We start from the raw sequence: 14935 nt of genomic DNA, 5'->3' as shown, positions 1-14935 counted from the left end.
GTATTGGGTTAAATAAACATATTATTAAAATTAGCTCATTTCTTTTTACCTCTTAAAAGTTGGCTCCTAGAAAATTCAGAACGGGCACACGTGCCCCGTGTTTCTGGTGGGCTGCACCAGCCTCACACCGCAAGGACGCAGTAGATGAAGGCAGCCCTGACGCGCCAGCGAATAGGACGGTGACAGTGAGGGCGTGCTGGCTCCTGCCCCTCGCGAGGTTAGAGGTGCTGGAAGCTTGGGAAACACCCTTATTTGTATTTCCCGTATCATATCGCGCTCTTCTCCAATGTTCACCGTGTCCATCCGTTCATCGATTATCGCAGGGTCTGCTTTTAACAAAACACAGACCTGCTGCCTTTCATCCGGGGTCACGGCATGGAAACCCCTTTGAGTGCGGGCACGCGTGCGCACACACACACACACACACGTGCGCACACGAGCATTTTGTGTCATACTTGAAGGAGGGGATATTTTAGGCAGTCATTCTTAATAGTGGACTATTACTAAAGTGATGATACTTATTTAAAAGTTGTTTTATTGCTAAACCTTACATGAGTTTTTATATGCATTTGTTAGTTAATTGAGAAGCTTTAGGAAGCTTTAAAAAACTTGTTTTGGTTGGCGCCTTGTTTTGGTTGAAGCATTTCTATTTTGATTGAAGAAGTAACGTGGAAGTAACACGCAGTCAGGACCGGACAGATTGCTTTCCTGTTCTGCCAAGCTCTCTAAGTAGCGCTCTGGCCTTGAACAAAGGATTTATGCTTTCTAAAGTTCAGTTTTCTAGTCTGGAAAAACGGGGATAATATCAGCTATCTCACCAGGATGTTGTGAGATATCAATGGGAAGCATGTCCTCTAGTATTTGGCAACCATAGAGAATTATGGAAATGTAAGATATTGCTAATTTGATTAGAGATAATTATAAATACTGGGAGGAACCCATGTGCTTTAATGGCAGATTGAGTTGGCTATACATCTACCGAAAGGTGTCATGTATGGTGGTAGCTTATCTGAATTTTAAGCCTGCTGTTTTGGTAGGGAAAAAAAAAAAAACCTCTCAATTTCTCCAAATGGGTGCCCCATTTACAAAACGTTGTTAAGTATCCCCACTAGGCCCTACGGCGGGAGCAAAGCCATCATCAGAGGCAGGCGCGTTCTGAGGCTATAGAGCCCGGTGGGTGTGAGGAGGTAAGTGGGTCAGGGACTCCAGGGTTTCAGTCTGAGCCCGGGCAAGTTCGGGAATTTGGAGCTTGGCGCTGCTGTGACCAGGATGGGAGTCAGGTACGTGGCCTGTCAGGTGGACGGTATTTCCACCCAGGGACCCACCCCGCCCCCAACACCCTTCCGAGACCCTGGTCTTCGGTAGGGCGGAGTCGTCTTGGTGTTTTCTCCCAGTCCTATTAAGTCGAAGTTTAAGAAGTGCATGGTTGGCACGCACTTCTCTTGGATGAAAACATACAGCTTGGTAGTGCTTTTTCAAGAGTGCGTGGTTGAATAGTAGCTAAGCCCCATTGCTACTGCCGAAAGACAGCGAAATGTCAAGGTGACACCAGCCAGAGGTGTGAACCTGCACAAGCCGTGCGTTGGGCTGAGCTGGCTGGAAACACACCCAGATGAAACCTATCGGGGTGGGATGGGCCGAAAGGCCCTGATGAGGAGAGGGAGCTGCAGGCACGCTGTCAAGTGTCTGCTCTTCCCCAACGTGTTTCTTGACACCTTGTCTGAGTGGCAGAACCCCCATGCCAAACACAGCAGCCCCAGCAGATAAACACAGAGCTCTCCTAGTCCACGAAATGGCATTTGACCAGGCGAACCTGGCCGCAGCCAGCACAGCCCACGAGGCGGGCGCAGTCCTGGGGCCGGGCAGGCACGCCGCCTTCCTTTGTCTGCCTTCCTCAGTTTGATTTACGCAGCGCTGCTTTCTGGGCGGATATGTACACGTGTGCGCACCCGCTTGCCCTTCACCTGCCCTTCAGTGATTTTGTTACATGTGTATCACGGTTCTGCGAGTTACAGTGTCTCCAGCCTGGTGGGGACTCCGTCCTGGCAAAAGCAGATCTGAAACGGGCAGGGTGCCTGTAAGTGACATTTCCGTCATCCACTCATGACAGAAACAGTCTGAACTGATTGTGCCAACTAATGATATCCCTGAAAGAGATTGGGTTGAAGAGAACAGGAATCTTTGTAAATAGTTAAACCCTCCTTGTCAGCAGCAGTGACTTTAAGTAACAACCTGATCAATGAATTACAGCAAAATGAAAAAAGATCTAGTCCTCTGTCTGTGCATCCCTCTGGTCATTCTCATGACCCTTCTACAGCCATAAACAAAAGGACATTTGTCTTGCCTTCCTCCATCAGCCAGGGCACGGATTTTAAAAAGAAGTGTACGGGGAAAATTACTAAGTCGGGTAAATACGAAAATTTAATAATTCTCCTCTTTTCAGTATGAAGTTTTTTCCCGCTTCCAAATTTAGAGTTTTTCATTAAGCGTGGTCTTCAACACAGCACACAGAGCAGCTCTGTTTTAGTTAGAGTACCTGCAAAAAAATCATTTCCTCTATAAATCACTCGGACGATTAGAGCTACGGAAAAAAAGCATGTGCTTTGCAGAGAAACAGTCTTTAATTGCCTGGACTGTCGCTTTGCGAGATAATGAGAAAGGGAAAAGGAAAGGGAGAAACGCGATTTTCAACTTCTGCGCAGTTTTAATTTATGCATCCACTTAATACAACGAGATTGTTTTTAAGCATGAAGGTTACTGGTAATTTATTATTCACTTCTCTGCAGACCCGAGCCAGTCTTTATCAGTGTATTTGGAGCCTTGAGTTATAAGCACTTCCAGTTGGTATATTGTTCTAGACGTGAAAGGAGGTATTCACAGCGGCACTGCCCTGGCCAGTCAGGCGGATCTTTAAAAGGATTTTGACACGGATCTGCTTCCTGCATCTCCTCAGTTTCTCCCACCTCGATGTCAGCCTGGAGGGTGGGGATTTATTTCCCAGGCCCGGTGCCGTCCAGGACAGACCAGGTCGGCGTGGGAGAATTTCATGGCTTTTCCTTTATCCAGCAGCCTGGCCTCTGCCCGTGACTCATGTGTCTACTGGAGTCGTCTGATAGCAGAGCGGGAGCCGCACAGGCCCCGTGGGGACTGCTCTCACCCTGCCCACGTGTGGGTGTGCAGACGAGGGTGGGGTGTGCAGGGCCGAGCCCGAGTGGGAGTCTCCTCCTGTCTCGGCCAGGAGATGCTGGCTTTCCAGCTTCTTTCAGAGCAGAGGCACCAGGCCAAACTCTTATTTCCTTTCTGTCCAGGGTCCACACTACAGCAGAAAGAAATATAAAAGATGAGAATAAATAATGCCAGAAGAAATAGTATATAAACACAAAAAATGTTTCAGTCTTAATACTAATCAAAAAATGAAAAGAAAAACATTTTTTAATCTATCAAATGGAATAATTTTTTAAAAAGTAAACTTTTAGGTCATTTTTTCCCTCTATCCCCCTCCCCCCCCCCTTTTTTTTAGGGCCAGGCCCTAGGCATATGGAGGTTCCCAGGCTAAGGGTCAAATCAGAGCTGTAGCTGCCTGCCTGCTCCTGCACCACAGCAACGCCAGATCCGAGCCGAGTCTGCGACCTACGGCACAGCTCACAATGCCGGACGGATCCTTAACCCACTGAGCGAGGCCAGGGGTCGAAGCTGCACCCTCATGTTTACTAGTCTGGTTCATGGCCATTAAGCCACAACAGGAACTCCGGAATAATCTTTTTAAAAGTAACCTTTTAGGTCATTTTTTCCATGATGTTTTATTTTTAGTTTACTGTTGAACGCAAGACTTAACATTAGTATCTTTTGAAATTGAATGTTGATTTGAATTCTACAGCAATTTTGAAAACGCTTCTGGGGAGAGACTTCTGGGTGGACCAGTAAGTCGGCTGGATGGAGGTGACCTCGTCCTCAGCTGTGGATTTGATCCTCCAGGCTCGTCGCCGTTGGCGAATGGGAGGGCCTTGTGTTTGGTAGCAGAGCAGTGTCCGTGTGTGTGTGTGTGTGCGCGCGCGCGCGCGTGCACACACATACACACAGCTGGGCACCTGTGCGCGTGCGTGCACACACACACACACAGCTGGGCACCTGCTTGGGGGGCTGGGGGCTGGGGGGTTACCAGAGGTGCCTTCTCCGCTGGGCACAGTCGGTTCCTTGTTGAGCAGGGCTTGGTGAGTTGGCTCAAGGCGCGTGTGGGACAGTGTCCTTCCCGTTGGTCCTCCCGGGGGAAAGGGAATCCACCACCCAAGAGCTCGCTTCTCTGCAGGTGGTAGGTGGCCGGCCACTTTCGTGTCTGGACCTGGGTGGGTATGAGTTCAGGCACGGCTGTGGTAGCCTCTGTGGCCACTGGGAGAAAGGGAAAACTTTCTTTGCTTCCCTTAGCTTTTTATAGATGTGAACTTTTAGCTCATTTTTATCCTGTATTCAAGATATGGTTCAATTAATTTCCGGAATTGCTCTGAATTTTGTGGGTGTTTATCTGGAACATCCCATGAAAGGCGAAGCACGGAGATACCCAAGGATTGGCACTGCAGTCCCCAGGCACCGAAATCTGGCTGTTGTGGACCCGAGGCCATGGCCACGCTGCTTGGGCTCTGCACCCAAGACATATGTGCGCCGCCACCCAAATCCACTTGCAGGTGACACGATACCGCTCTCCCAGGGGTGCACCTGTCCGCCCAGGTGCCCTCCTCCGGGTGCTGGAATGTCCTAAAGTTACGGGACCTCTCTGCATTTTGGGTCACTTGATGGAAACGGGAAGACTGTTGAATCCTTAAAATAGCCCAGCATGGAAAAATGACCCATCAGTTTGGTTTAAAAATCAATCTGTTCTGGTCTTCTTCTTCCTCTGGGGTTTTGATATGTTCTGGTAGGTCTCTGGTGACGAGGTGTTTTCCCAGGTGAGAGCAGTGGGAGACCTGGCCGCCAGTCTCGGCTTCCTCTCTCGTGGGTGGTTCCAGGTGGGGCAGCTGACCTCGGGGGCCAGAGGGCTCCTTGCCTTTTAGGCAAGTTCCTGCAAGAGTCGGATCGAAAAGGTTTCTGCGTCTTGAAAGTGTTACGGCCGCGGTGCTGGCTTAAGACTGCACAGCGCTGGATGTGCAGTGGAGACCTTTGCCCGCGCACAGAATGACCTGAGGAGCCAAGGTGGGCGCGTTAGCCTCCAAGAAAGACATTTCCTCAGGCAGCCACGGCAGCCAGGCTGCAGTCGGTACCGGGTCAGTTGTGTTCCTGGCTAGTGACTTGGAAATTCCGTCCAGTGGCTGTGACATCTCAGTCCTCAGTCTGGGGGAGGCATTTCTCCGACAGCCTGGCGCTTCTGGGGGGCGGAGGGGCCGCGGTCCTCGCGCTGCCCGGGTTCCCACATAGCGCAGCCGGCCTATCGCTTGGGAGGCCTGGCGAGGAAGTGGGCAGGAAGCCGGTGCCACTGCTGGTGCAGAATGTTCCAGCGCAACTGGAAAGTGTGAGAGCGGCCTGAGTGAGAAGAGCAAGACCTGTGGACAGGGTTGCGTGCTGGGCAGGCCTGTTTCACATCAGCTCCTGAGTAAGCGCGCTCCCTCCCCCCACCTCCCGCCCTCTCACCTCTGCCTTTGCACTTTTTTTTTTTTTTTTAACATTCTAGGCAACTGTGGTAGAATGCAAAACATTCTTTTTATGCCAAGAGACATTAAGACTGTGAAAAGTGTAACGTCGCCTGCTTCAAAGCGACACCCCAGCAGCAAAAACACAGCGAAGGTGCACTTTGCCCGCTCTCGCACCTGCTGTAAGATCGTCATTATTGTTGAAAGTGCTTTTTCTCTTGAGCTGTTTTCTCATGGGCTGACTTAGAAGGCTGCTGATCCTTCTCACATTTCTGACGGTCCCTGGACGGACCTGGCTCATCCTGGAGTGTGAGTAGCTCGGCTCTCTTACCCGACTTTCTTTGCACGTTGTATTTGTCACACGCCGCAGCTGGGCGTGTGTCTGAAGATCGGAGAGCGAGGGGAAAGGGGATGTGCCAGACCACGTAAGCCCATAAACCAGAATATTTATGTTAAGACTCAGAAGAAGTTTGCTGGAGGTCTCAATGAACCACAAAATGTGTCCCCTGTCTATAGACCTGGCCTTGTCATGCTGCCTGAATTTATGGGTGACTTCTGCGTTCCTGTAGAAAACGCAGTCCTGGCAGCCCTGTCGTTTTCTGGACCCATTGGGTGTCTCCAGTTCCACCTTTAGGTCAAGCAATGGTAGTAATAAAGCCTGCTTTACTTTTTTTTTCCTAGAATATCTGGTAGGAACTTTGGAAGCTCAAAGGGATATTTAAGTTTTTTCAACCGAGGAAACCAAAGAAAACCCAAATATTCCCAGCCAGTTCTGAGCACATGGATTTGCAGCGGCTGGAGCCTCCCGTTTTTAGGTTACGTCTGGACGGAGGGGACCTGCCTGGCCCGCAAGCCCAAGGGCCCTCAGGGGACTGGTTGCGGAACATCTGTCCGCTCAGTTCATGGTGCAAGCAGGGCCGGGGATGCGTCCCGAGACCCGTGCTTTTGTGCCCTGTGGCCTCTGAATAGCTTGAGTAGGTGACTCTCGTACTTCTTTCCCTCCAAGTGGCACATGAACTATTTCTCAGGGACGCCTCCTCACACAGACCTTCTCAAAGTATTTTAAAAAAACCAGTTGACAATCTCTGTGTCTAGTCAGACGCATTCCTCTTGAGGCAGAGATTAACTGCCTGATTTAGGAGGCACACAGATGACGTGCTTACTGTTTTAGGAAAAAAGGCACCCTCCTGTCATTTAAATGGAGTGTGGGGGCCTGTACCTGTGTTCGGAGGCGACAGCGGCCTGATAGCGGCCAGCAGCCCAGCCCACCTCGAAACGACCCAATCTTTGGTGACTTTGCTGAGCCAGGGCCTGGAGGGCGCCCCCTTCCTCCTGTTTTCAGAGATGCCCACCCTCCCGCGTCCCCCCTTTGCAGCGGGACCTGTCAGAGCGCCCCCGCCGGGTGCGCCCGGGGCACCGAGGCCTTCTGCTTGGCCGCCCGTGCCCGGGCGTCTCACACGCCCTCGAAGTGGCGGAGCCTAAGCCAGACCCTGCTCTCTCCGCGGGCCCCTCTTCATCTGGGCGCGGGCGCGCCGGGCACCCCTTCCCACGCCCTCGGGCCGGGAGACCTTGGTGGACCGTGGCGCCCCGTCGGTGGGGCCTGTGCCCGTCATGTCGCTGCCTGCGCTCCTGCCTTAGGTTCATGGAGCCGCTGACGGGCGCTTCTGGGACCCGCAGGCTGCCCCCCCGCCCCAGGCCGCGATGGCCCTGACCCTGTCGCTTTTCCTTCTCTTCCAGGACGGCTCCTACCTGGCCGAGTTCCTGCTGGAGAAGGGCTATGAGGTGAGTGCCCCTCGGCCGCGCTGGCCTCCCGCTTCCTCTGCTGCCGTCCTTCTGTGCGTGTTTTCCACAGAAACGCTGATAACGAGTCCGAATCCGGGGAAGAATGAGCCTCTCGGCTTGTGGCTGTGCCAGCTCATTGTGTGTTTATCTGCCGCCCGCGCTGGTGGCCCCCGTTCCCAGTGTTTCCCTGCTTTGCACGCTTCCCACATTAGATAAGGCAGCGAGTAGGGGAGCGGAGAGCCAGACTGCTGTTAGGGTTGTTTATGCTGTCCTGGGTTACCTAGAAACGTCCTGCTCGCGGTGAAGTCGCAGAAATTGCGCAGAGCAGTAGGCACTGAGCTGATCTCGGCAAACCTGAGTGAGATGTGGACACTCCGGTGTGTGCTTTTGGGTCGGCAGCCAGTACTTCGTGGAGGCTGGAGCTTCTGCATTGCTGCTCGTCCTTGTCCCCTTCCCCCGCCTTCTCCCCTTCCACACCTTCCGCTCTCGTGGGGAGAAGCAAGGGTTTTCTGTGCCAACGTAGCTGAGCGAGCCCGTGTTGCCCTCTCGAAGAGCAGTTCTCAGATACGCACGTCGCTCTGAAAGTGGGCTCTGCCGAGCACAGACGCTTGCGCGGTGACCCATGTGTCCTGGCCTGATTTGGCAGTGTTTACACGAATAATTTTGGATGCTTATTCCAATGGCAGGTGCACTGGTTCCAGAAGGTGCACTGTGGGCAAACGGAGAAACACCAGCAAGGAATCTGACATCCGAGTGCCAACAGAACTTGAAGGAAAGCAACCGGGTTTTCTCACTGTAACTTATCATCTTTTCTGTGAACTTTGAGACTTGAAAAAGTAAGAGCCGAGGTTTAGACCTGCTGGGCCTTCTTGGCCTCTTCTGGCTGTTGGTGTGACCTACACAATCCAGGCTTTTTGGAAGGCAGGTGGCACCAAACATCCCTGTGCAGCATCCTTGCTTCCAAGAGAGAGCGCGGTGCTGATGAGTGTAAACCAGTGGTAGCAATTCTCTGTTTTCTTGTCTGTAGTCCAGTCATCAGTCAGTCAGTCAGTCAGCATTTCTCTGTTCTCTTGCCTAGTCTGACTCTGGGATTGAAGGTCAAACCAACTTTGTTCTGACGTTGAGTGAACCTGAAATTTTCCTGTTCGTCACATAGATAAATGGGACTTGAAGTTTGTTTGTCAAAAATGTTCACGTCTGTTTTAAGGTGTCAGTTTTCCAGAAATTCTGTTTTTGAACTGCTATTATTTAATAGCAATTTTGATTAAGTTTATAGGGAATCAGATTTAGCTCATTTATCTTTTCACTTTGGTTTCCTAACTTATCCCCCCCTCCAAATCCTTATGAAAACAAACAAACAAAAAATCCTACCTACATCCTTTCTGTAAAGCAAAAGCCGCTAAGCTCAAATCCTTAACCAGATTATCCAGTTTGCACACATTCTGGCTTGTCTTTCCGTTTGGTTCACCTGTCTCAGAGGAGACAGGCTCGGCTTTCATGAGCTCTTAGAATAACACTTGCTGTCATGGATTAAGCAGTTGGCAGGTTTCTTTCTCCCTGTGCGCACATACCAAAGGTTGGGAGTGAGGGGAAATTAAAGCACACGTTTTTTTTTTTTTTTTCCTTTTTCTGAAAAAAAGACCCCACACTCATGCTTAATGCTTTGGGTTATAAAGGTGACATTTTTAAAGGCCTCTGTTATTTACTTGCTGTGACTTCGTGCAGTTGTCTCATTTTCATACTGGATCCCTCAATATCATTGAATAGTTTGGTCAGCCTTTTATATCAAATGTGTATTACCTGGCATTTCTCTTCGTTTGAGTTGTTGGACGTGTCACTTATCCAAAAACCGGCAAGCAAGAGAGAAAAATAGACTAAATCATATTATTGCTTTTTTATTGTCAAAGCTAAATTACCTGTTTTTGGAGCATATAAATTCCTCTCTATCCAATGAAATAAAGTTCCACTGACGTCTGAGAAGTCTATATTTCAGAAATAACTTTGGTGGCAAACACCCGTTTTGATATGTATGAGTGTATATGTAAAATTAGTTTTTATTAAAGAAAATTTATTACGTTTATAGGACAGTTCAGTTTTATAATTAAGTAACAATTTGAAAAATTGTAGACCATGAAGTTGAATGAGCTCTAAGTTTAATAGAAGTATTATTTTCTCTGCTTTTAAGTTAAGTAATGGATATGCATGCCAAAATCTCAAGGTAGTGTTTTCCAGATTTTACTATTTGCCTTCCCAAATGTCAACCAAGTTTGCGATGTTCTCGTCTTAAAATATTTCCATGTTTGCAAAGTTTTCTTGCATTTAGTCCTTTTGGGAAATAATGTGGGTTTAGCTCTTTGCTAAAGCATCTGACCAACAGAATTATTAATTGTGGGCGTGCTGCACCCTTTGCAGGAGGCAGTTTCTATGCCATGTACAACGACCGTGACAGCTCTTTCTGTTTGAAAGAGTCTTATGTGCGGATAAGCTCCCTCCTGCATTTGGAATGCTTGAGTCATGCCAAGGATTAATTTTTGTTTGAAACAGACAGAAAGCAATTGACTTAAAATATAGAAGTGTATTCAGCTGCAAATGAAATTACCCAACATTAGAAGGAGCACTTCTAAAATCTGTGAAGAAGTCAAACTGCCACCGGTAGTGCTGGGACTTGGGCAGCCAGTGACACAGGCTGGTTTAGCACTGGCCACACCGAAGCCACGTCCCTGACACAGAAGGAGTGACTGGGCCTGGATACTTTCTCCAAGGGTCAGACACAGGTCATCTTTTCTTAGAATCAGATAGGTGTGCGCTCTTGTCCCAGCAGCGCTCCCCTCGCACTTAGCGTGGTCGAAGGCAGAGATAAAAAGGTACAACCCCCCCCCCCCATTTGGGTCTCCTTCACGTCGAATCTTGAGGAACGTCTTTCCCTGGCCCACGCCATCCAGCTTCCCCAGCGCCCCACGTGGCGACAGCACAGGGGCTGCTCTCCGACTCCGACGCACGTGTATTTGAAGAGCAGGTGCGAGGTGCAGTGCTCCGAGGACCCTGGGGGCTGGTGGCCCAGGGCTCGCTCCTCATGCTCTGTGCTGAAGAGCGTCGGGGCCCAGGGACCGACTGACACGGCCTCTGTGGTCTGTCTTCAGTTGCAAACCAAAGAGAGAGTTTTGTCAGCAGTAGGCCTGTCAGTGCGTGTGCGTTTGCCAAAGGAAACATTTGAGTATCTACAGCTTGGCATTCGCTGTGCGTGTGTGTATAATTGAATCGCTTTGCTGTACAGCAGAAATGACCTCAACATTGTAAATCAGCTCTACTTACACAAAAATAATGTCTAGAGGTAGCATCATGTATCTTTTCACAAGGCTAAACGTGAGCAGAATAGCCTCCGCGTTGCCGATTCGTCTTCATCGGGTGTTTATCCTGTATTCCTCTTTCCCCCTTTTGTCCACATGCAGGTCCACGGAATTGTACGTCGATCCAGTTCCTTCAATACTGGCCGAATCGAGCATCTGTACAAGAACCCGCAGGCTCACATCGAAGGAAGTAAGCCACTCTCTTTTGCTGCACTCCCTGCGGGTACCCCCAAACCATGCGAGGTGTTTTCCAGCGTGGCGTTTCTCAAAGCCACCAGCTGTGGTGAGGAGCTCACGAGCCGCCTGCCCTGAATGCTCTCTGCGCGCTCGGACAGCCCCTGCCGGCCTGCCCACGGGGCACAGTGGCCTCTTGGCCCAGCTCATGCGAGGGCACCTGTCAGGTGACGACGCTCAGGAGCCCAGAGGAGACGCGCCTTGGATCACCTTCTGCAGGTGTCCTGTCCCCTAAGGAAGGCCAGCGCCACTCCCACAAGCTCCTCTGCCTTTCACGTGTGGTCTGACAGAACTGCGCAAAGCAGGCTTTGATTTTTTTGATTTGTAATCAAGATCACATAATCACGCTAAGCAATCTGCGCATTTATTGGATTTTTAAAACAGTTTGTGAAGACAGGTCCAAAAACCGATGGCAGTCAAAAATATATTGAACTGCCTTACGGGTGATTGTCAGTCTTTCTTTGCAGCGACTTGTCATTTTTGTTATAAGGTTGCTGTGCCAGGTGACCTTCGCCATTGCAGTGTTGCCTCATTTGACACTCCCAGCAGTTGCTGAGGTCGTGAATGAGACGGTGTCTCAGACAGAAGCAGAGGCAGGTCGTGACTTGATCAAGGTCACACACCGTGTGAAAGGCAGACAGTGGAGACGGGTGTTAACTCCTCGTTCAGCTGGCCTCGCCCTCCTCGTCCTTCCACCGGGATGATCGGGCGGCTGTGTTCAGCTCAGGGCCCTGAATATTTGCGGTGCGGTCACGTGGACGGGTGGTGGCATCACCGGGAAGGTGACCCAGCTGTCCCGAGCGAGGGCTTTCCACTTGGTACTGAGGTCATTCAGTGGAGGCTCCTTGAACATGAGCCTCTGGTGCCGATGTGGAAAGGAGCTACCCCGGATCTGGAGGTGGGCCTGTCGATCAGTAGGTAGTGCAGGAAAATAATGAAAATATCAAGTCAGCAAATAGCCTGCCTGCCCGGGTCACCTTCTTCCACTCGTGGCATTGGTGTGAGGCTCTGCTTAGACCTAGAAGGAGCGAGTCGTCCTGCATGCGGCAGGTCAGGGATGGCCCGAGGGCTGCTGTTTGGAAGGACGCACATCCCCAGAGAGAAGCATGTGACAGCGCTGTCCTCGCCTCCCTCCAGAGGGTGTCCACTTGGCTTCCAGAGCCCCTTTGTCCCACTCGCACTCTTAGAGGTCTTAGGGCTGCCTGGGTGCCATGAGACACGCTAATTGTGCAGCATCTCTTGTGACCTTGGTTTTTTAAAAAAGGTCGCCTGTTTTTACCATCCTTTATAGACGTAGATAACACATGTGGCTGCCTTTCCACTCTTCGTTTTCTTTAGAGACGACGGCTTTAGTCTGCTGCTCCAGAATGCCTGGTTGTCAGGCTTTCAGAGTGCATGTCTCAGTTTTGACAGGTTAGAAAATCGGGCACTTGTTGTTTCCTATCTGATGGTGTGTCTCTGAACCCTAAAGACATGAAGCTGCACTACGGCGACCTCACGGACAGCACCTGCCTCGTGAAAATCATCAACGAAGTGAAGCCGACCGAGATCTACAACCTTGGCGCCCAGAGCCACGTCAAGGTCAGCCTTCTGTGGGGGAGGGGTTGTCGGTTTGTTTGTTTTTAGGGTTGTACCTGCAGCACATGGAGGTTCCCAGGCTAGGGGTCGAATCAGCACTGCCGCGGCCGGCCTTCACCACCGCCACAGCCACGCGGGATCCGAGCCACGTCTGTCACCTACACGGCAGCTCATGGCCACGCCGGATCCTTAACCCACTCAGTGGGGCCAGGGGTTGAACTCTCGTCCTCAGGGATGCTAGTCGGGTTCGTAACTGCTGAGCCACAACGGGAGCTCCAAGGTGAAGCCCTTTTCATCCTGAGGGCTTCTCTGGCTGTGTTTCCAAGTTCCGTATTGCACCTTCGTCTGTTGCTTCTGAAGGCAGTAGTGCAACCTCTGGTGCTGCTCCTCCAGTCTGACTGTCAGTGCGAGGCTGGTAGCCCTGCGTCCTGACAGAAATGCCGTATGTGTTAAAAAGCATGTTCTCTGTTACTGGACAAGGTGGTAAAATCTTCCTGCTCCCGTTAAAATCGCAGTACTTATTTATTTGGGGTTGATCGTATCGTCACAGACTCCACTTGGATCTGTTTTCTGCCATTTCAAGTCACTTTGTAAGTGAGATGTTTCGTGAAAATGTTGGAAAATGTGAGTTGATAAAACTTCTGTTGTACTGTTACTTTTTGGTAGTGATTCTATTCCTGGCTGAGAAAATGCAATTTTTGAGCGCCAATATGTTAAAATTGACGGAATTAACTTTTATGGTGAGTAGTAAGAATCATTGGAAGAGGGAACTCCTTTGAGCCTCTGGCCCCCTCAGAGTGACAGAGCTCATGTTGGTTTCCTCCTCTCTGTTCAGACTCTGGTGGTCTGTCTACGTCTCTTCCATTTTTTTCTTTCTAGAATAAATCGCAGTAGACCTGAGGAGCCAGTGCTCTGGGTTCCAGGAGTCTGTTTCATTCATGTTTTCGCTGCTTCGTCCTATGCTGCGTTACCTTAGTCTGAAGCCTGGGTGATAAGAGTTCTCTTTTCGGGCAGGGGAGTCGGTGAGGCTTAGAAATAAAAGCAAATACCGTCCACCCCCCAGGGGAGCAGAGCGTCTCTCCCTGTGTTTGCCTGTTTAATGAATGCATTCCGCCGTCTCGCTTCAGAGCATTCAGGGTGATTTGCCGCTTCTCCGACCCCCAGCCTTGGGTCGACGCTGTATGCCTTGTTTGGTGTGTCTGCCCGTCTAAGGGAGCAGTTGTGAACCGGGTCGGGTGAACCAAGTGTCAATCACGGGGAGAAGCAGGGCAAGGCCCGTCCTGTAACCGACACCAAACTTAAAAGTTGAGCACAGGAGTTCCCGACATGGAACAGTGGAAACGAATCAGACTAGGAGCCATGAGGATGCAGGTTCGATCCCTGGCCTCGCTCCGTGGGTTAAGGGTCCGGCGTTGCCGGGAGCTGTGGTGTAGGTTGCAGACGCGGCTCGGATCCCTCGTTGCTGTGGCTGTGGTGTAGGCTTGCAGCTGCAGCTCCGATTCGACTCCTAGCCTGGGAACCTCCGTATGCCACGGGAGCGGCCCTAAAAAGACCAAAAAAAAAGTTGAGCACCCACCCTCACAGTGCGTTTTCCTCTAAGCTGTTAGCCTTGAGCGATGGCGCACGGCCGCCGGTAGTAAGTAATGCTTCTTATCTGTCTGCCGTCGGGGATGATACCTTTCCCCTCCCTCAATCTCCGGTGATTCCACTCTGTATCCAGGCTGACGCTGTGGGCTGGGGAAGGCGGCAGGTCTCAGGTTAGAGCAGAGCTGTTTTTCCATGTGCTTCTGAGTGTGTTTTCCATTGCAGAGGGCGTTTCATGCCCAGCACGCCTCGGGGGGCTCCCTCCTTCCTCCCGAGGGGCAGGGGCTGCCCCTCCATCCCTGGCTGAGGCGGTTAGTCGGCACCCTTCCGCCCCGAGCTCCCCGGCTGCTGCTGTGGGTGTCTGCAGACAGCAGAGGAGGCTTTGGGGTGAACGCGCTCCTACTCGCTTTCCTTTGGATTAAAGGGCTTCCTTTGCGATGCTACCTAGTTCGTCGTCTCTAGAGCTCTTAAGCTGTGTGGTGGCAGAGGCAGGGGACTTGGTGAAGACTCGTTTGTAGACGCCCCCCCTGTCGTTTCAGTGGGAAGTGAGTCGGTCTCCTTGCCCCTCAGTGTTTTGAGTCTTCAGAAAGCCCGAGACACTCTCCGTACTTGAAGCGGCCCTGGTCTGGCGGCTCTTCGGTGACGCAGAGAGCACAGGCGACGGACTTCACTCCCTCGCAGTGGCCGTGTGCGTGCAGTTTATCTGTTGTTAGTGTCTTTGGCTTGCTTCTCCTAGAGGCTGGTTCACTGGCAGAAATGATGCATAATTGAATATGGATTTGGCTTGTGAGA

The 14935-nt window shown here is 51.0% G+C and overlaps 1 protein-coding gene across 2 annotated transcripts in view; it reads left to right on the top strand.

Moving 5' to 3' along the window:
- GMDS (GDP-mannose 4,6-dehydratase) overlaps positions 1-14935 on the top strand; it is a 433626-nt gene that overhangs the window by 79819 nt on the left and 338872 nt on the right. The window contains exons 2-4 of one of the 2 annotated variants that reach the window (XM_047797344.1): positions 7356-7400; positions 10850-10937; positions 12453-12562. In XM_047797344.1, coding sequence (XP_047653300.1) covers positions 7356-7400; positions 10850-10937; positions 12453-12562 — 243 coding nt within the window. The remainder of the gene's footprint in view (positions 1-7355; positions 7401-10849; positions 10938-12452; positions 12563-14935) is intronic. The other variant, XM_047797345.1, reaches the window with a different exon arrangement.

Source organism: Phacochoerus africanus, chromosome 9 (genome assembly GCF_016906955.1).
Source record: "Phacochoerus africanus isolate WHEZ1 chromosome 9, ROS_Pafr_v1, whole genome shotgun sequence".
Lineage (NCBI taxonomy): Eukaryota > Metazoa > Chordata > Mammalia > Artiodactyla > Suidae > Phacochoerus > Phacochoerus africanus.
This window is presented reverse-complemented; position numbering and strand designations above follow the sequence as displayed.